Raw genomic sequence first — 21,764 nt, forward strand, 5'->3', positions numbered from 1 at the left:
CCCAGGGTTTATACGTCATGCTTGATCACATATGCATGACAAACAAGAGAAGATAAGCCAACCCTCTCCAAATATTAGCATTTTCTTTTTTTTAACTAGGATGCAGTCTATCCGCAATTATCTGGTTGTCCAATTATCTGTTTGGAGTTAACTATAGGTAGACAGGGACATGAAGCAGTCTCACTTCCCCAGCATGGTGCCCTATGTAGATCCTGGCTGATTAGCCCTGATAATAGCAACCCTCCAACCCTCCATCAGTCCTCTGTGGTCATTCTGGTTGAAGCAGATAAAGGTAAGAGGTCCCCTACGCCCTGCATGGCGGGCCTCCTTACCACTTCCCAAACCCAGGAGGCCACTGCTTGGCTTCTCTCCTGCTGCCCCATGAAGGTGAGTCAGCCAGGGCCAAGCGATTGATCACTACCAGGGAAAAGAACATCAGCAGAGGCCTCTGCTGGGCCCGGCCAAGGTGAATCCACTCATGGATAATTTAAAATGGCTTTATTTTTTTGGATGATCCATTACTCCCCCAACCCCAATCTAGTGGATGAAAACTTGACTAAATACATCTTTTTTTTTTCTTTTGAAGTGTCATTCTCCTGAGGAGGCAAATGGAATGATAGAAAGGGTACTGTAGGAGTCAAGAGGCTTGTTGGGGCATCTGTAAAATACTAACAGTTTAATAGTAAGAGCTAACCTTTTCTCGGCACTTAACCACGGAGCAGACAGAATTCTCAAGAACTTTAAGCACTCTCAACAAATTTTGTAGCAAGCTTTAAATTTGGTAATATTATTATTCCCATTTTATATAGAAACGGAGGCACAGATATGTTAAGTAAGTAGCCTTAAATAGGACAACTAGTAGGAGGTAAAACCAGAATCTGAGCCAGAGACCCTTCCAGTTCTGGGATTGCTTTTACATCAATGTCCAAAATTCTGTGGTTTATTTACATCGATGTTCTCTCTCTGAGGCTTCATCCTCAGAGCCAAGTAATAATTGCTGCCATTCATTGACACCAACTACATGCCAAGCATCATTTGAGTTACTTAGTATACATCACCTCTGATTATTATAGTAAACCTGAATTTCAATCCCTGATCATGGTCACCGTTAAAACTCGGCTTCCAACACAAACCTGCCTGGAGAGAAAGATGGGCATTTAGCACACTTGGCTCTCTCTCAGCTAGTTAAAAATTGAAAACTTGAGTCTACCTGTGAAAAATCATCAGTTTAATGCTTTTTCCCTCTAGATTGACCAATAGCTTTGGCCTCATGTCTTAAAATGTTTCTTAAGATGTACAAATCCAAAATGAGGAGAAAACTCAAGCATAAAATAATCCCATTTAGATGAATGAGCTCTCTTATAGATATTCTTTAAAAGTCAGCAAGTATGGGGCGCCTGGGTGGTTCAGTCGGTTATGCATCTGATTCGATTTTGGCTCAGGTCATGATCTCGGGGTCTTGATATGGAGCCCCACATCGAGCTCTGCACTGGGCGTGGAGCCTGCTTAAGATTCTCTCCCTTCCTCTCCCTCTACCTCTTCCCCTGCCCTGGGTTCACTTGCACTCTCTCTCTCAAAAATAAATAAATAAATAAATAAATAAATAAATAAATAAATAAATAATAAAATAATATTCAGCAGATACATTTAAGCCTTCTTTCTCTGTAGGGAAGGGAAAGCTTTACCTTCCTTATCTATGGAATAAATATTTTATAGTAATAAAATCATCCTTTAGAAAACAGAACTTAAATTATTTGCTGTGATACTGGTTTATGGTTGTGACTCTCTGTTTTGCTCTATTTGCAGTGATTATTATTTCAGTTGGCTCACGTGGGTTACTGATGAACGAATATGTTTGCAGTGGCTAAAAAGAATCCAGAACGTTTCAGTTCTGTCTATATGTGATTTTAGGGAAGGCTGGCAGACATGGGATTGTCCAAAGGTAGGTTATATTAAAACCACAGAGGTATATGCCTGAAGATGAAAGTACATGAGGGGAGACTTACCTGTAGCTAACATTTTGTATTATAAGGCCAGAATTACCGCATTCAACTCTTGATTGCTTTGCAACAAAAACCCCTCTTTCTTCACAGTCCTTTATTTTTATTAAATAAGTAAGATACCTTGTTTTCTTGAATGACTTCAGCACAGGTACTGTGTAGAGAAAAAGACTAACTGAAACAATGTAACATTGGAGAAATAAGGCATCTGGTTCTGAGTTAGGATGGAAATCTATCCTTTTGAGATGGTACGAATGGCAGTCAAAAAACCCAAAATAAGGAGGATGAAAAGATAAGATGGGTCTATTATGGAAATAAATGTGTTCTATTTAAAAAAAAAAAAAAAGCACAGAGAAAATGCAAATGGTGCTATGTTCTATTCAGTGTCAAAATTGAAAAATAAAAATTTCAAAGGAAATGGATATTATCAAAAGAAAGCCAAATATTCCCATTTTAAAATTAACAGTAGATAATTGAGAATATGACATGAAATATCAGATCAAATTATCTTGCTCTCTTGTTACCTTGAGAGTACCCTATACTGTGTTAATTTGGGGGAGAAAAAAACTTGAAAATTAGGCACAGATTTATTGTTGAGTTTTAATTGTTTTTATTGTTCAAATGAAACATAATCTGTTTAATTAATGAGTTAGACAAGTACTTCAGCAATCTAAAAGCTTTAAAATGAGCCTGTTCAGAAGTACTCATATTAGAGACTAAGAAATACAAAATGTTTTCTTTAAATATGAAATTTGATGGATACATTTCATAAGACTTCTAATTATGAAGACATGTTTCATTAAACCAAATATAGAAAAACCTATTTTATAAAGTAAGAAAAAAAAACACAGAGCAATCAAAGTAAATCACTAAATTCCATCTCAAAATTAGGACACTATGTTTTGCAAGAAAAGAGTCATATGAATCTATTTGGAAATATATCAGGACTATAATAGTCAACATTACTCAGGCTAAAAATATTTTTTAAATCACTACTCTGTAAGAAGCTTGACTAATTTTGATGGAATATGCTAGAAGCTTATTTTTATCTTATTTATATTTTGATATACAAAACAGAAAGATTTTGGCTTTAATGCAGTAGCATGGGGGGAAGAAAAGAATAAACTTGATTGTGGCAGTTAATTAGAAACCATTCATGTGATAAATCAGCTTTGGAGGACTATATCTTGACTGTTTTTATTGAAGCTAGGTATGAGGAATTATTGCTTTAATTTTATTAGTTTAAAACTGTAAGATCGGTCATTTAGACACAATTTTTAGTTCTCAAAAAAAAAGGAATTTAAAAACGGCAATTGCGTTGGAATCTGAAATTCTAATTTATCAAAATCAGGGACAACTTTAATCCAAACTGACAGAATATATAAGATGCTTATTCGAGGAGATGTGGAATTCCTTGGAATATAAGCTTTAGTTTAATGGCCCAAAACAGTGATTAAATTTAAAATACCAGGTTTAATTAACCTTAGGATTTCAAAAAACCCCAGTTTCAAAATAATTTGATAAGTACATGGAACACATTTTCAAATTTAAGAACGACAAAGTGTTGAGTAACAAAGCTGTGCCTAAGATTTATTATTCCCTTGCTTTTTATGACAGTACCCTCACTCATGGTTCTCTTTCTTCTTCACTGGCTGTTCTTTTTGTTTCCAGCTCTTCTTTTTCTGTTCTCTAGAAATCTTATTATTCTCCAAATTAATGTATTTGCAAGATAGGCTAACTGCTATAACAACAATAAAACCCTTCCAGTAATTCAGTGGGTTAAGAAAATAGAAACGTTTTGCACATTCATGTAACTACCTACTAGTGAGTCCAGGTGAGTGGGGAATGGTGAGGGGTGGGAGATGGAGTGCTCAGGTTGATGGCATTTGTGCTGTCTTATCTAGTGACTTCCAAGGCTAGTCCAAAGTCATTCAAACCTGACCACCAACATTCAGCTGGGGGATGGAAAAGGGAATGGAGGATCATGCTCAAGAGGTTTTTTTTATAGGTTAGGCCTAGAAGTGGAATGAGTCACTTCTGCTCACACATCATTGGTTAGAACTTATCACATCCTAATCAATGGAGCCTGGCTAGTCCGAGCAAAAAGACATCAGCAAAAGATTGCTGATAATCTTATAGTCTTTGCCACAACTCTCAACTTACTCTTTAGGTGATTTTCATCTATACCAGAGGTTTTGGTTACCATTTGCCCCTCAACTTTATTCTGAGGATTTGAACTTTTAAGTATCTCTGGCTACATCTTCTCTGGTCCGCCCTTAATATCAATACCTAGATGCAGGCTTTTATCATCTTTTTTCCAAACTACAATAGCCTTCCAGTTGATCTCTCTGCCTCCTTCTATCTTACTCACTTCTAATCCATTCTCTGTATCATGTTTGCAATTATATTTTCCAAATTGTGATTTTGAAATCCTTCAAAGGATTTACCCATAGGGGGAGTCCAAACTTCCAAGGGCGGCATTAGAGTTTCTCCAGGATCTTTCTGATACCCCTGCATCTTTCCTCATCTTCAACTCTTTTCAATAGTCACCCTCCCCTCAGCCATAGTGAACCACACCTGTGGTCTACTAAGCTGGCCTGGTCTCTGTGTTGTTCATTTCACCTAGAATGTTCTTTCTCTAATTATTTGTCTAGGAAAGCTTATTCATCCTTTTAGGCTTACTAAATTTTGTTCAATAAGTGATTGGTTGCCTTATGCAAAAATAGGCATCAAAATAAGATCCAGTGCACATTTTAAGATTCCTATCTACTTAATAAGATGGAGAAAAGAAAAAAATTAACCTAAACTCCACTGTGAAATGCCTTTTTAAACTACATGACACCAAGTGCTTAGGGGTCGTGCTAGGCTTCCGTAGATGTGATAATTCCAGGCACCGCCTCATGGAAAATTAAACCAGGATTCTTAAAAGTTTGCAATAAGAGCCAGCTCTTAGATTACTCATTACTCATGTGTATGCCCTAGGGCTGATGTATAAGGTTGTGCATATGGTCATCTGAAACTCAAGTGTGAAGTTACTCAATTACAATAGTACAGTTTGAGTAAACAGCTTAACTGGTTCAAATGCCCAGGTCATATCTAGAAAAAACTGTTCTCCTAATAGTATGCTTGATGTGGTCTTTCTTTCTTTTAGACCCAGGAGCATATAGAAGAAAGCAGAACTGGATGGGCTGGTGGAGTATGATTTTGCTATCTTTTCCTTGTATTTTAATGTCACTTGACAGATTCTCAGCTCTCAAAGGACCTATTTCAAATGTATCCAAACCGACACTACTTGTTGACACTACTTGTTTCATAGAAAAAATAACAAGGTAAAAAAAAAATACTACACACAAAGGTAGTAATCCTTTCAGCAATCTTGTGCCAGACAATTTTAATGTCTATATATTTAAAATTCTGTTGAGAACAAATCATATTCCTCATGTCCCAACCTTAGCTTTTTAATTGACTTTCTGATATTCATAGTTAATATTCTTATTAAGCAAATAAAATAAAGATTATTTTTCAAAAGGGATCACAATTCCTGATCAGCTTAAAATAATAATTATTAACCATTTGAAGCCAGAAGAACCAAATACACTGGTATTCTTAGTCATTTAAAGACACCCTACCTCTTAATAAATTTTATATAGACTGAAATTAATAAATGAATTATATATTTTTCCAGTCTTTAAGTGGTATCAAATAGGAAAACGTGTGTTTTGTTATGGTTTTTGATCACTTATATGTAGAATTTGGGGGATAGGTTTATTCAGTAATTTGTGAGAATTTTTAGTGTAAAAAAATCATGTTTTACAAAATTATCAATTGTGTCTAATGTCCCATGAAGAATACACAATAGGACAGAGAATAAGTGAATGTTGTGTGGATGCTGCCACTTATTACAAGCATATTGAATTCAACTAGTATTTGGATTTAAACATAAACACACACCACACACACACACACACACACACACACAGTTTCTCTGAGTGGCACATGCAAAGAAAAAGGAAACTCTTAGTGCCTTTAACACACTAACCCGTGATACAAGGACAATAAAGAATTCAGAGTCAATTGTATGATGATAACTCATAAAAATTCAAAGTTTAGGTGGGTAAATGACTAAAAATCATCAGATATTAAAAACTCTTTTTTGTACACTTTTCTGGATTTAGCGATACTAGCTTACATATATTTATTCTGTCTTCAGTTAAAGATATTTCAGTTTTATTCATTAACTTGAGAATAGTAATTACTTTATTAATTATATACATTAAGTGTAAGTTATACTCTAAAGTAGTAAGGTAACAAAGATAGGTGTGTAATTGAGAAAAAAAAAATGGGCAAGTCCTATTTGCGTTCACTCTTTGCCACTGTAGTAAATAACACAAGAAAAATCAGGAGTATTCAGTGAAAGGACAGGATTTTCTAAATTTTTGAAATGTTGGTCAATCCGAAGCTCATCTTCCAAAAAGGTAATTCCTAAATCATTATTTGAAAACTTGAGGAAAGGGGAAGTTATGAGTTCACTCCCATTATAAAATTTCCAGTAAAGAATGAAAGCAAAGAAGAATACTCGAAAACTTCCTTTGGTTGTATACTCCATTATGATAACATAGCGGGAGTTACTACAGAATGACATGAATGATATGATTTTACAAATAGATAAACAATGATACCAACAGTCTTCTCAAAGACACGATTTTAGGAATCCACACACATTTATTCTGAAAATGCTACCAGCATTCAAAATACACCTAAATATTTTAGAATGCATCTTTTGAAGTCTCTTATTTATAAGCATCAAATAACTAACTAGAGTTATTTGTACCTTATCAATTTTTACAATCTGTATAGCACCAGCCTTGTAACCTCAGCAAACATGAGCTGGATGAATGGATCAATTAATTAATTAATTGCCTTCTAAAGCCATAGAACATTGTTTTAAATACCCTCAGTGGAAGCACATGCATATCTTTTGAGGGAAGATGAGATCCCTACATGAAATCAAAAATTATTTTTAAAAAAATCATGCCAAAATAAATCTAGTGAACAATGCGTTATTTATCTTCAACATGATTTTGTGCTAGATCATTTTAATGTCTATAGCTCTGGAATTCTATTGGGAAAAATTATTTTTTCATGTCCTCATCTCGATCTCCTAAAATTTACCGAATAATCAGTAAATTTCTAAATACCAGAAGAGGTATCATCGAAAAATCTTTGCAGTGATAGCTTTCAGGAGTAGGTTCACATTCTCCCAAGGCAGCTGCTTTGAAGAGGTCATTCATTAGATTTTATAAGTTTTGACATGTCTTTTGAAAGTCAGGCCAAAACTTTATAGGCTCATAACTCTTACGTCGTAATATTCTGGATAGCTTCCTTTGACCTATAATCAAACCAATGGCTTAATAAAATTACCCAGAAATAACCTAGAAATTTGTATATCTTTCAGACATTTGTTCAAGTAATATTTACGAAGTTTTTAGAGAAAGTGTACAGGCTAGTCATATCAATATAAAATTAGAGAGGAATTTTAGAGAAGTTGTTCCTTTAGAATTTATTAAGGAAATTTAAACTGAAAAACACTTGGAAACCGCCTGTGAATCAGAGGAGTGAGACTGAATGACTTGTGTAAAGCAATGCACTTGTCAGCTGCAGGCAGGGCACTGGCACATAGAGCTTTACCTATCATTTTCTGTCCTCCAGCACTAGATATTCGGTGTCTTAATTTGGGGGAAATAACCTAACATCTCCTTTGGTATTTGATCAGAAAAATAACAACCACAAGTTCACTTCAAACAAATTTCTTCTCACCCTGTAGAGAACAGACCAAAAAAAAAGAAGCCTTCAATCAAAGGATCTAGTATTGAGTTAGTAAAATTTGGAGAACAAGCACTAACTAAAAGCATACGTCTTAGGGTGCAAAGCCACATTTAAATTATTTTAAAAATAAGTAAGCAATACAGTACACCTCCCTTAGCCGTTGGCAAAATCCCTTTGTTCAAAAAAATGAGGGTTGTTTTGGGTTTGTATTTTTTTTAACTTTTAAGTGAGCCTTTATTTCCTTGTTTCACAAATAAAGCTGGCTGAATTTGGTTGCCAGAAAAATGAGTTTTCTACTCAATGCTTGAAGTCTGTGCTTTTCACCAAATGCGGACTCCATTTAGGCATCAGCCTTTTTTAAGTAGGACCTCAGGGTTGTTTCCCAACCATGGTAAGAAATTATCAGGTGGTGAATAATCTTACCTTCCAAGTATAATATTTGAAATGGCTTTGCACATAGAGGTGAGTAATTTATCAGAAAATCTAAGCACGATAAAGGGGCTGTGGAAAGGCCTTGTTAAAACTGAGGACCACCTAGTTATGGGTGCTTATCCAGGGTCCACGCGTGACTTGCCGCCAGAAGCACTTAACTCAGGATGCACGATGGACCCAGCTCTGGGAAAGTGAAGGCGGAAATATTTCACACTCTCTTTAGCTCACCCAAGTTACCTGTTCATCTAAAGCAGCTGTCTTCACCGTGTGCAATAAAAAGGAGAAGATAACAGTCTTCGCTTAGCAGAGATACTCTTCCTGTTCGCCTGATTCTGATATCTTAAAACATAACACCCTGCCCTCTTATTTTTTTTTTCAATGAAAATGAAATTTTAAGTCTTCATCCAGAACAAAACCTTTTTTACAGTTCCTTACTAACCCGAGGTATGAGGAGAATATGTTTTTACTCTGGCATCTTAAAATATTTTGTGACCCTGGTTCCATTTTAGCAGTGAAGACAACGTAGTTCTGTTTTTTGTCTTTCACCCTGAGGTGTGAGAGGGAGGCATTGCAAAGTGCCTACTAGTAAGTAGGTATATTGTCATTGGCCTAAGTAGGCAAAGCTTTCTTCTAAAATGAAAGAATGGCTTGTTATGATGACCTATGCTAATGAAATTCCATCCACAAAATTACAAGCCAGAATTTCTTTTCCCTGGGCCTCTTTTTCACTCAGTTCACTTTCAATTTCATTTAGAGGCATTAGTCTCAATACCCCAAATCCCACCGAGGCTGATCTTATGATTAATGAAACTAACAAAGGAATTGTGTAAGGAGTTAGATTCTCCTTATTCCATTTTTCATTTGGTGTAAGACATCCGTTCTGTGCCAGAGTGGTAAGACTTAGGACATATTAGTTTCCTGAGACCACCGCAACAAACTACCACAAACTCGGTGGCTTGAAACAACTGAAATTCACTCTGTCACCATCCTGGAGGCTATAAGTCCAAAGTCAAGGTGTCAGCAGGGTCCTGCTCCCTCTGAAGCCTCCAGAGAAGAATTCTTTCTCACCTCTACCAGCCACTAGGGGCTCTTGGCAGTCCTTGGACTTCCTTGGCTCGCAGTTGCATCTCTCCAATCTCTGCTTCCACCATCACGAAGTCTTCTTCCCCATGTCCCTTGGGTCTAGTGGTATCCTCTCTTCTGTTGAGGACACCAACCAGATTGGATTCAGGGCCCATCCTGATCCAATAGGATCACATCTCAATTCTTACCTTGATTATATCTGCAAATAGGGTCATTATCTTCCCCCTTTGGGCTGCTAAAAGAAAGTGCCATAGCCTGAGTGCCTTAGAGACAACAGAAGTTGATTTCTCACACTTCTAGAGGCTGGTAAGTCTTAGATCAGAGTGCCAGCCTGGTTGGATTCTGGTGAGAGCTCTCTTCTGGGTTGCAGACCACCAACTTCTTGGATCCTCACATGGTAGAGAACAGAGCAAGGGAAGCAAGCTCTCTGGTAATTCTAATAAGGGCATTAATCCCATTCATGGGGCTCTACACCTGTGACCTCATCTCATCCTAATCACCTGCCAAAGGTCCCCCCTCTTAATACCATCCTAGTGGGGGTTAGGGTTTCAAAATATGAATTTGGGAGGAGATAGAAACAATCCCAGTCCATCATAGTTACCATCGGAGGTCTGGGTTCAAATGAATTTTGGAGAATGCTATTCAGACCACTACAGACACCATACTCAAATAAGTTACATTTTAATATCAAGTAATCATAACCATAAATTTTTATCAAAAAGCATCAATTATCAGATCACACATGGAGCCATCACTAAAAAGGCCTATGGCAACTAAAAGATACTGGTAGTTCGGTTGTTGTCCCTTGGTCAGTTCTGAAGGAGTTGAACAACTTGTTTCTCTGGCCAGAGACAGCTGGTTTGGGATTATTTGTGGGAATCTCTACCGGGCATGATGCAGAGCAGCTCTTTCTTCCTGTAGCCATTTTACCACTTTGCCTTTCTTTTACAACCCAATGACAACAAAGCCAACAAATATAAGATAAGGCTATTTTTTTTTGTCTTTTTTTTTTTTTCAGTGGAAATGAATGGGGTCTTTTTATTATTATGTTCAGTTAATGGCTAATTTTTTTTAATGGCGAAACTACTAGCTAAAAATTATGTGAGGATATTTGCAGGATTTGAGTTATCTATACCATTCCGGATATAGAGATGTAACTTGCTCTGTTCCAGGGCACAGGGAAGCTGAGTGTCAGAGACTCCTTGGGTCATTCTGCAGTTCCCAGCAAGTGGCCAGTGGGGGCCCTGGGAAGAGGCCAGAGACAGGCAACGAGGCCTGTTTCGCTCCCTGAGCTCAAGGAGTAAACCTCCTACTAGCTTGTCCTGGAAAACATTTTTCTCTCAAGTCTAGAAGTTCTGGAAGTTTCTTTCCAACATTAAAAACGGCGGCTTGCAGGCCATGATGTTTTCATCTTTAAAATGTCTTCATTGAATCATTGGCATTAGGTGCTTGGCATCAGACTAATCAAAAATCAGAACTATCAGCCTTCATGAGTCACACTTTGGTCATATACCACATTTTGAAGTTTGACCTTGGCTAAATATCCCCAACACTCACTTGTGATTCTTTTAACTCTCTTTCAAACCACACTATCTCCAAGCATAGACGTTCAATGGAATTAAACATTATAAACACAGTGGTATGTAGTAGCAATTAAGCAGCAGTTGGAATGTGCAAATGCCTGTTGGAAGCCCTAGAAAAGCTGTCTATCTGGAAGAATGGGATTTCAGATGTGAGTGATGGAAGGCAGGGGAGGCAAGGCGTTCTGGTTCCTATAATCGTAGCTATCCACTGCTTTTTAAAAAAATCTGTAGTTTTAGTTTGGTTTGTCTTTTGAACATAACCTCTGTTCATTTCTTTCAGTTCTTTGTTTCAACACCAGTTTTCAGCTATGATGCCATTTCATACTACAAAATATTTAGCGACAAGGATGGCTACAAACATATTCACTATATCAAAGACACTGTGGTATGTTCCTTCCAAGATTTATCTCCTCAAAGATCATTCACTTGAGGTTGCTCAAATAACGCTCAGCTTCACACAACATAATGTTTGTCTTTTTATAGGAAAATGCTATTCAAATTACAAGTGGCAAGTGGGAGGCCATAAATATATTCAGAGTAACACAGGATTCACTGTAAGTATTGCATGAAGCATGATGCACCATTCAGGTTTTAATTAGCACTGATGGACACACAAATGATACTGTACCACCTCTTCGTTAAGAGCATTTTTGGTTACTTACTCTAGAGGTTAGTGCAGATAGCTCTGGTTTCATTAAGATTGCACATTCTTTAACAGCTAGTTAACATGATTTCTTTCAGGAAAGAATATTTAGTAAGTGGTCATGTCTCTTCTGATACCTGGTAGATAATAAATTAAAAGTATAAAATTTTAAAAATAACAACTACTTCTAAACACAAATTTTACACTTCAGCACTTGAAGAAAGGAGCAAGCTTCAAAAGTCCATGAAGGGCAGCCCATAGATACAGACATTTTTTTGTAGTGATTCAATGTTATATGAATTTAAGATCATTATCTGTAACAGCTATCATTTTTTGAGCAATTACTTCCTACCACATACTGTGAAGTAGAAACAGAGGTAGGGGAAACCCAAAGGCAGGAAGGCCCAGCGATGGTTTTAATCGAAGCTTGCAATGATGGGAACCTGAACTAGAACAGTGCCAATGAAATATGGACTCTTGGACGGAGAAGCTATGCCTCCTTTTTCTTGTGTCCTTAGCGCTTGGCATAGTGCCTGATGCAGCACTGGAAGTCAGTAAATATTTGTTAAATGAATGAGAGGAAGGGTATATGACCATAAGGACAGATAGAGGACGAACAAGACTGCTGACTTCGTGGTCCTGAAGGAAAAGGGGAAGGAAAGGCAAAGTGGACTCAGTTCCCAGGGTTGGAAGGCAACCGTGAAGCTTCTGACAGAACAGGACACCTGCGGGGGGCCGCTTGGAAAAGATATGGAGTAGTTTATTCACTGGTAGTTTGAGATGAGGTGAGGAAGACAAGTGCAAGTGACCGTCCCCTCGGTCGGAGTCATGTGAAGTTAGTCAAGGCACGTGGAAGGCTGCTGGTTTAGAAGACACCGTCAATCCTAGGAGTGATTTGCATTCTCTTACCTTTTCTTTCTACTTGGGGATAACGAGGTGTTTATGACAGTGAAGACATAAAACCACCTGGGCCACTGAACAGTCCTAACAATTAAAAATGGGTAACCGAACCCGACTTTCTACACTCCATTATGCTCTTCCAAAAAGGAAAAAAAAAAAAAAAAGACAGTTACTTCGTGATATTCAGATGAACTCACAGAGGAGTGAAAATCATGCCACTAAATTGGATTTCCCACTTCATAGCTATATTAAGACAGGTTAGAACTGGGACCCAGATACTTAAGTAACAAGTATGTTCTCTTGTGACTTCTTTTGCATCTCGGTGAATTAACATGGCCCTTTGTGTGGTGTCATAGTGCCGATGCATTTCTGGATTTATAACAAATTCATCTATTGTCAGAGCTTCTGTAAAACAAATTCAAAATGTCTTCGGAATCATGGACAAAATTAATATAGCATAGAGAAACCAGTAAACTGTCAGGAAGAGGGTGATAATAATCAATATCCTACCTTATTTTGTGTAACTCATAACTAATGAATCAATATACCTATAATAAAAAAGGGAATATTCAGCATAATTTAATCTTTCTCCTATGAATTGAAAGTCAGAGTAGGTACATAAAATTCAGTGTTATAAACAGCGATGACTTATCAACCTAAGTGCCAATTAATATAGTTTCATTAGACAAACATTGGACTATATTGTTTATTCTATTAGTATTCGTACTAATAATTCTGTCACTATTTAGTTATCAATACTTATTTAATAACTTCTGGATATATTTTCAGGTTTTATTCTAGCAATGAATTTGAAGACTACCCCGGAAGAAGAAATATCTATAGGTAATTTATGTCAATACATTCTAATATTTTTATATGTTAATACATGAATGAAAATCTGTCAGAGGCCTGTGGATACATAGAATATTTTTTAAAGCCTGAAATGTAACAAAAATTATATATGAATCAAGGTAAAACATTGAGAGAATGCTGTACACCACATCAGTAGAAAAATACACACTTCCCCGGGGTGCCTGGGTGGCTCAGGTGGTTAAGCATCGAATTCTTGGTTTTGGCTCAGGTCATGATCTCAAGGTTGTGAGATGGAGCCCTGTCTCAGGCTTCATGCTCAGCGAGGAGTCTGCTTGAGATTCTCTCTCTCCGTCTCTCTCTGCCCCTCCTCCTGCTCATGCATGCACACGTACTTTCTCTCTCTCTCTCAAATAAATAAATCTTTAAAAAATATATACACCCCCCAAATATTAGCTAACTCAAAATGTTTTCAGAAAAAAAGTCAAGAAATTCTAATGCTGTTATAAACATGATACTAAATACTTCAACTAAATTTAGAGGTAATTGCGGACATTCATCCATTTAGCAGCCACTTATTAAGTCCCTACTGTGTACCAGACATTGTGGTTACTGCCATATCATGTGATTTCTTTTAATATGGTTCACTTTGGCATAAGCCTATTACTATTGGAAGGAATTCATCTCTGTTCCTAAATTAGTGTTTAAGTTGGTCCAGTTGTACCCTTGGTGATTGGAATGGTGCCCTCAATGGCCCTCTCCGGATATAGAAGTAAAAGTCATAGTTACCATCGGCTGGTAGTCTGCTATATGTCAGGCACATTTTTATCTACTTTACATATGTAATTTCATTTAATCCCCACAACTTCAGGAGGCAGGTGATATTGTTAGAGCCAGAATTTTGTACCTGGGCATGCTAACCTAGCCCCCTTACTGTTAACTGCCTACCTAACATTTCCAGGATTACACCAAAATGTGAACGTGAATGTGAACTGTAACCAAGGAAATAAGGAATTTTCCCTCTGCTGCATTCCTCGGCTCCCTCCTGGATCGTGACTTCTTATCTATTGGAGAGAATCCCTCTGTAGTGCTAGTGATGTCTCTGGTTCCCATCTACCATGCCCTGGGCAAGGTCAGGGGCGGCAGCAGAAGGAACACTGCGGCAGCAGATTATTTCACCAGCCACAACAAGACTCTGACCCTGACCCTACCCTGGCATCATACCATCTAGTCTGGCCCAAATGAGAATCTGATTCTGAGGGTTTGGGGTCAGGTCTGGGAGTCTGTATATTAAAGCCAATCACCCCATTCGGAAGCCATGCAGAAGGCTCTGCTGGGGAGAGGGTGGGTCCGACGTGGTAGGTACAGGTTGGCTTGTGTAGGAGTGTGGTGGGGAGCAAGCATTACCAGGAAGAGCTTCTCTGACCCTAAACTTCCTTTAGAAAGGAATGGAAGGCACAGGAGGCACTTAAAAACTATGGTTTTTTTATTTCCACTTTGCTTATGACTGATTTCCCCTTCCAGATATATAAGAACAGCGACCCCTTTCTTGGTGAGCCTGCCAGATTTTCCTTGCCTGTTTTGCATGGGAGTACAATAAGAGAGATGGGAAGATGAAGAACTATGCATTGCCAAGCACTCTGTAAGATGTAAAGGATGAATGGCTATGGGAAGTGGTTACCTCACTCCCATTCAAGGTGTTAGATATTTCTCCCACCCCAGAGAAACCGAAGGGCTTCTCTCTCAAGGCTTGTGCCTCTTCAGGCAAAGATGATTGAAAAATCAGGCTACATCAAAATACTGTAATTCCCCTTCACTTTAAATGATATTGGCAAGAGAAAAATAGAGTGGGTTTGATGTCAATATGTAAATTAGTCATTTTACATGGAGTAGTACATTTTGATAAATACAATCTCAAAATTTCAGCTTAGTTTTATTTTCATTTTCCTCTAGAATTAGCATTGGAAGCCATCCTCCAAGCAAAAAGTGCATTACTTGCCATCTAAGGAAAGAAAGGTGCCAATATTACACAGCAAGTTTCAGTGACTACGCCAAGTACTATGCGCTTGTCTGCTATGGTAGGTAACGGACCCCGAGCTCCACCACCACACTGCCAATGTTGGTGTCCTCATCATCGTCTTCCCCTGATCAATCCTACACTTCAGGTCATCGAACACTTGTTATATATGAGGATCTCACCTGTGTTATCTTATCTAACGTTTATGGGGGAAAAAAATGAAAGGAAGATAGGAGAGCATTTTTATCCCGGTATTTTGCAGTTGAGGAAATAGAATGACTTGCAGAGGATCCACACTGCTGGTAAGCAGCAGAGCCAGGATGGGAGCAGGGATGTGTTGACGGTAAATCCCAAGCTTGTACCGACCGTGTGCGGCAGCTGCGTGAGGTTAACGTTATATGCAAACACCATCTACTCGCTATCACAGCAAGACTCGAGCAGTGTCACAGAAAGAAGCATTCTCTGTTAAAACGGTTGCTGGACTTTGGCCCCATTTGCCTGGAGAAATGTCAAACTCCGACAGCCAGGGGAAAGAATAATGTCCTGGAAACCTGAACTCCTTCCCTCGGAGGCCAATATTTCTTTGAATGATAGTTTCAGTGAGGATGGAAAGTAAACTTTTGTCACCTCGTATGTTCTTTCTAAATTTGGGAAACATAACATAAGTAATTCATTCAAATAGTAAAAAGTCATAGGGAATAAAATACACCAAATACTTCCTGGTTTTTTAGGCCGTGTGTACATTTAGTTAATAATTTCTATCCAAATAATTTTCTTTTGTGCATAACATCTTATCTATATCTTGAACATACGACAAGCCATGAAACAGATTGGTTACGTGTCAGTAGATCCGTGAAATATATTGGGGTCTTGGTAGGCATCGTGGAGATTTGGAAAATGGACTTGAGAAATATCTACTTTTCCATTCTCTATCCCACCCCCATAATTAATCCCTGAGTCTCCCTGGTGAGGAACAGCAAACAGAGAATGTTATTACAAAATACATGCCACTCTACTGCTTCTAGTATCAACTCCCCGTGGAAAGCAGCTCAGAGAACAAATGGAATCTTTGGCTGATGGAGATCCCTGACCAGTTGCAGAAGACCCCAGTTTCTTTAATTCCCAGAAGGAAGGCTGCCCTGTCATTCCACTTTCCTCATCCCAATCACCTGGCCCCAGAACCCAAGCCCAGGCTCAATTGACTGCAGCAGTGGATAAACATTTTAACCCAAATGCTCCCTTTAAGATGGCACAAGAGGTCAGTTTGATACAATTACTTTAACACAGTGTGTTGAGTCAGTGACATCTTTGAAAAGCCAAGAGATTGTTGTTCATGACTGTATGTGCTGATTGTGGTTATGTCACTTAAAGATATATATTAAATGTCCTCAAATTATATGCAACATTCTTCAACCCAAGCTATGTATTTATGCAACATATATTGAAAGCTTACATGCCAGGCATATAGTATCATTGAACTAACTATACTGAGTCATCTGTTTGTCTTTCTCTCCTGAAGGCAGAGGCTGCTTTCTTTTCATCTTTACATTCATGAGGCCAAGAAAAATGGCTACTGCACAATAATTACACATAAGGCGTAATTGTTAAATGAACATCGGTGCTAAAGAAGATCAAAGCACTATTGCCTTTTGCAAAGCCTAACAAAAAACTTGTTCTCATGCTGACATATTTACCCATAGAGACCTCAGTGACCCTACACTTGCATACATTCATTTATGTTTATACACATTCTGCATTTGTACGATGTTTCAACCCTTTCTGAAAGCACTCGACCACTTTTTATATCACTTTGTCTTCCTAATATTTGCTTGAGTCTGAGTGCCCACTGAAAAGATAAGGAAGCAAAGACTAAGCTCTGCTCAAAAGTTGGTGGAAGAGTCCTTTCTAGAACTTGAATCGCCTGACTTTTCCACACTCACTCTTGCTCGGCAGTATGGTAATTTCCCATTTAGCAAAAAATATACTGTGTGGGAAGCATCACATCGTCTGGTGTTTTTGAAGCTCCAGTAAAATGAGTCACTGAGCCATCATAAGAAAAACCTTGAAATCTTTCCCTTTAGGACTAAGAGTAAAGCCTCATTATGTAACTTCAAACTCTCCAAGAGATGGTGAGTAAATCCCAGATAATAGGATTAAATAGATAAAAATCCTCTTCCTGATGCTGATGGAACAGAAGTAATGCAAAGGAGGGACTCCAGACAATTGGTGCTTTGATGCCTCTGGGACCACAGGCTCAGGCCATTTGTACCCAGGGTGGCCAGTCATTAGTCTGTCTCAGAATTTGGCCAAAACAGATATGCTAGTTGTCACTCCTGGAGCTGCATGCCCATGAAAATTCCACAGGGTGGATGCTTGTTGACGGAAGTCAAGAAATTCAGATTCATGTTTCAGTTCCTTACATTCTGACCAAAAATATAATATGTGTTTGTCCTTTCTAATAACTTTGAGGAAAAGCTGGTCAAAATGAAAATCTCTGAAAATGAAATTCTATAAAATTTTGAAACTCCACACAATAGAGAATTATTTTTTGAGAGAGCCTAATAAATAATATCCCTTCTCCTTATTCTCAAGTTCACCTGAGGGGTCAGGGAGGAAATTAAAATATTAACTTTATCACCGGTAAAGGTTACTCAGAATTACAATTACACAAATATGGGTACGACTAGAAAGCCACTGGCGGCCCCCACAGGCCCCAGCATTGTCCCACTTAGAGCATGAGGATCCATTCAAGAACAGGCAGAAAGATGCCAGGAACAAAGCAGAAGAAGGAGGTACTTCTCTCTATCCAGGTCTTCTGAGAACTCATCAAAAAGGTACCCTTGCTTCAGCTTGCTTGGGCTCTAGGGTGCTACTCTAATTATGTTCCACAAAGAAGGAAGAAGCATCAGGAGTGCAAATGAACCTCTACTCCCAGCTTCCATGTTGTTTCTTTTAACCCATCGACTGTCAGAGCAAATTTATCCTTTAAAAGTATATTTCCAGGGGCGACTGGGTGGCTCAGGCAGTTAAGCGTCCCACTCTTGATCTCAGCTCGATCAGATCTTGATCTCAGGGTCATGAGTTCAAGCCCCACGTTGGGCTCCACACTGGGTGTGGAGCCTACTTAAAAAAAATTAAAAATTTTAAAAACGTATATTTCCAGGTATTATTTTATCCTGTGGTTCAAGTGAGTTGGAGATAATTAGTGTGCAATTATGTGCAGATCTTGTTAAAATGGCCAGTTTCTGCACAGAAAACCCGAGTTCCACGCTGTAATATGTAGTGGACACTGATGTGTCACCCAGAACCCCCCACTTCCGGGCCGAATCCCTCATTTCGCTAGCTGCTGAGAGTGCTGGTGGCCGCCGACAGCTCACAGCCGAGCTCCCACCCTGGGAATCGCCCTCGTCCCCTGCAGAATCCGATGACTGCTCCAATCTGGGGTATAAAAGCCAGCCCTGTACATGGAGGCCATTCTGCAGGCCATCCAGAGCTCCCTGTGGGGTCGGCTGAGGTTTGTGTCTTGACTGCACTAAAGCCCACCTTCCCTTACCACCTCATCCTTCCTCTCCCAGAAGTGAGCATCCTAATACTACCCCCAGAAAAATCTCTGGCCCACAAAACTTCTGGGTCTGTTTCCCAGGGAATGTCACCTGCCACAGCATACAGGTAACAGATTCTATACAAATTTATTTCTGCATCTATTAATTACATGGGGTGGGGGGAAAGGTGCTGGATTCCACCCTCCAAAATAAACTGAACATTGGACCAAGAAGCCAGACTGAGAGTATCATCTGGGTGCTGGTGAAGGTTATCGGATAAAAAAGACACAGCTAACGCTAGCCCATACAACGTGATGTCTTCTCAGAGGGCCATTTATCATGGCAGATCCTGGGGGCCGTTTGTGTCATGAGAGCTGGACTATTCCGATCACTCCTGGAAAAGTGCACGGGCAACTCTTCTCTCACATCTGTTCTTCGATTGTGTTCTGATCTCATGTGTTGTTTAAATGTAACTTAAAATGTGGTATTTGCTTCTCCATGGGGAAAAAAAAAACAGCTGTAGAATTAAGATATACTTGAGCTTGACACAAATATGACCAGTTTCTTATTGGAAACTCAGTGTTATTTTAAAGCTTAAGCATGTTTTTGTTTTCATCCTGTGCACAGGCCCAGGCCTCCCCATTTCTACCCTTCATGACGGCCACACCGATCAAGGTACGCTCACTTGCATGCTGTTGTCTAAAGAAATCCTGAACTCTGGGTGACATTACACAAGAGGCACCAAGACAGTTTCCCCACACCAACAAGGGGAACTGTGATGGAATCCTGTGGTCATAGAGCTTATTGTCACATAGACTTGGATATTCTTTGAGTCAAACCTGATCCTCTGAAATTTAATAATGATTTTCAGTAAGAACCTGGCATAACACAGATGAGTTATGTCACAGGGATTCATGCTGTCTTCCCCAGGCAGCCTTATAAAAAACACAGAAGCTTAGCATTGGAAGGAAACTCGGGATATTTAGTACAACCTCCCTCCCAAATAAGAATTCCTGCTTTGTTGCAGCATTCCAAACTAGAGACAAATTCCAGCTCTAAGTCCAGTTCAAAGCAGAGGCTGTCTGATTATCACGCTGGCTTTTTTGTTCTAACAGCCACATCACACTGTTGCTACAAATGAAATCCCTGAAATTTAGAGGCTTTCCCCATTTTCAACTATTATCAAGACGGTCCTCCTCCATCCCGTATCTGTGATATTGGTTCAAAATAGCTCACAGATCAAAGATGATCGTCTTTGCTCTCGGCAGAGTGATCCGAGTGTGTATTCTCCCTGCAGTTCCCCTGTTGTCTTTTGATTTACTATTGAACAACGTTATAGGGTTGAAGTTGATGGAGACAAGGGACAATGAGGGACTTCAGGACTCGTGCCTGTGATCCTCCCCGGACAGCTTTGGTGACAAGTCAGGAGACTGTTCCGGGATTAGTTTGACTGCCAGCTCAATGGCTCAAGTAAAATAGGTGAAAATAAGGTAATGAGAAAAAACAGTCAATTCAGAAGCTCTGGGCAGGACAGGCAATGTAATACAGGGACTGTGAATTTAGTGCCATTTTGAAGGGGTTTTTTTTTGTTTTTTGGGGTTTTTTTGTTTTGTTTTGTTTTTTTACCTCATGTCTAATAATGAAATGCCTTTAAAGAATAAAAGATTGTATTTCTCAGTATGGCTTGAGTAAGAGACATTTTAAAGCAATACTACATTCAAATCTGAAAGATTTTATTTTAATGGAAATTCCCATAAATGTATGATTCCCATTTTATCATGACTGCTAAAGGTCAGCCTCCCTTTTTTCAGACATGAATTTCCACTTTCTTATTATCCTTCTCCTATTCCTGCCAGATACCAATTTCGGTATCGCATACAAAAGTGTTATTACTTCACCCAATACTTACAAAATAGGTGCAGTGCTCATGTCACTCTCATTTCTCATATGTATTTATATGTTTTCTAACCCTCGAATAGAATGCGATTTTTTTAGAACACAGTTCTGCAAACTCGCCTCGTGATGAAATTCTCCAGAGATATTTATTATAAATACAGATGCTCAGGCCCTCCCCAGAAATTCCAGTTCAGTGGATCTTCGATTGGGCTACAGAATCTGAATCTTTAATAAATTCCCAGATAAGCTGCTTTTTAGAGTGGATGCTGGGTCTTCTATTTATTTGTAGGGTTTTTTTTTTTTTTTCACCCATTTTCCTTTGCATTTGGTGCCAGAAATCTTTATTCAACAGATATTTATTAAGCACCTATCACATTAAGCCAGACACTGTGCTAGATACTAGATCCTTAAAATTAACAGATACTGGGTTAGATATGGTCCAAGTCCTCAAGGAGATTATAGATCAATGGGGAATGCAAACCTGTGAGTGGGTAATACAGTGAGGACACGGTTAGGATGGGGGAAATAGAGAAATAGGAAAGCACATAAGCAGGGTACTGTATCTGGGGGATGGGGGTTAGGAAATGTCTCCTAATGAGAGATACATCAAACTGGAAACCTCCAAATATAAGGGAGGGATTAATGCTGCTTGGATGTCTGGCTTGGTCAAGTGGATTGATATTGATGCTTTTAACTGAAGGAGGGATTCACAGCCAAAAGAATGTTTGAGATGATGAATTTTGTTTTTAATGTTGAGCTTGAGGTGCCAATGGGATATCCAAGTGGAGCTGTCTGAAGTGACAAAGTTTTGGATCTGGACATTGGATTGAAGATGAGGAAGAAGAAGTCATTAATTTATGAAATCCATGGTTACTAAGACCGTGGAAGTGGATAAGAACACAGAGTAGGAATAAAACTGTGCAGAATACCAACATGAGAAATGGGAAGAGAAAAATGAACCTGTGAAGGAGACAGAGAGGGGCACAGAAGGAGGATAACCTTGAGAGTATGGTATCATAGAATTCAGGGAGG

The 21,764-nt window shown here is 38.7% G+C and overlaps 1 protein-coding gene across 8 annotated transcripts in view; it reads left to right on the plus strand.

The window, feature by feature from the left end:
• Positions 1 to 21,764, plus strand: part of FAP (fibroblast activation protein alpha) — a 74,945-nt gene that overhangs the window by 30,754 nt on the left and 22,427 nt on the right. For all 8 annotated transcript variants that reach the window (XR_004679685.1, XR_004679686.1, XM_035007897.1 and 5 more), the window contains 7 exons: positions 1,807 to 1,942; positions 5,152 to 5,196; positions 11,205 to 11,309; positions 11,408 to 11,478; positions 13,257 to 13,310; positions 15,231 to 15,355; positions 19,464 to 19,511. Coding sequence is in view for 6 of the 8 variants with exons in the window: in XM_035007897.1 (XP_034863788.1) it covers positions 1,807 to 1,942; positions 5,152 to 5,196; positions 11,205 to 11,309; positions 11,408 to 11,478; positions 13,257 to 13,310; positions 15,231 to 15,355; positions 19,464 to 19,511 (584 nt within the window). In the remaining 2 variants the exon portion in view is untranslated. The remainder of the gene's footprint in view (positions 1 to 1,806; positions 1,943 to 5,151; positions 5,197 to 11,204; positions 11,310 to 11,407; positions 11,479 to 13,256; positions 13,311 to 15,230; positions 15,356 to 19,463; positions 19,512 to 21,764) is intronic.

This window comes from Mirounga leonina, unplaced genomic scaffold (genome assembly GCF_011800145.1).
Source record: "Mirounga leonina isolate KUSES-001 unplaced genomic scaffold, KU_Mleo_1.0 Mir_151, whole genome shotgun sequence".
NCBI classification, from domain to species: domain Eukaryota; kingdom Metazoa; phylum Chordata; class Mammalia; order Carnivora; family Phocidae; genus Mirounga; species Mirounga leonina.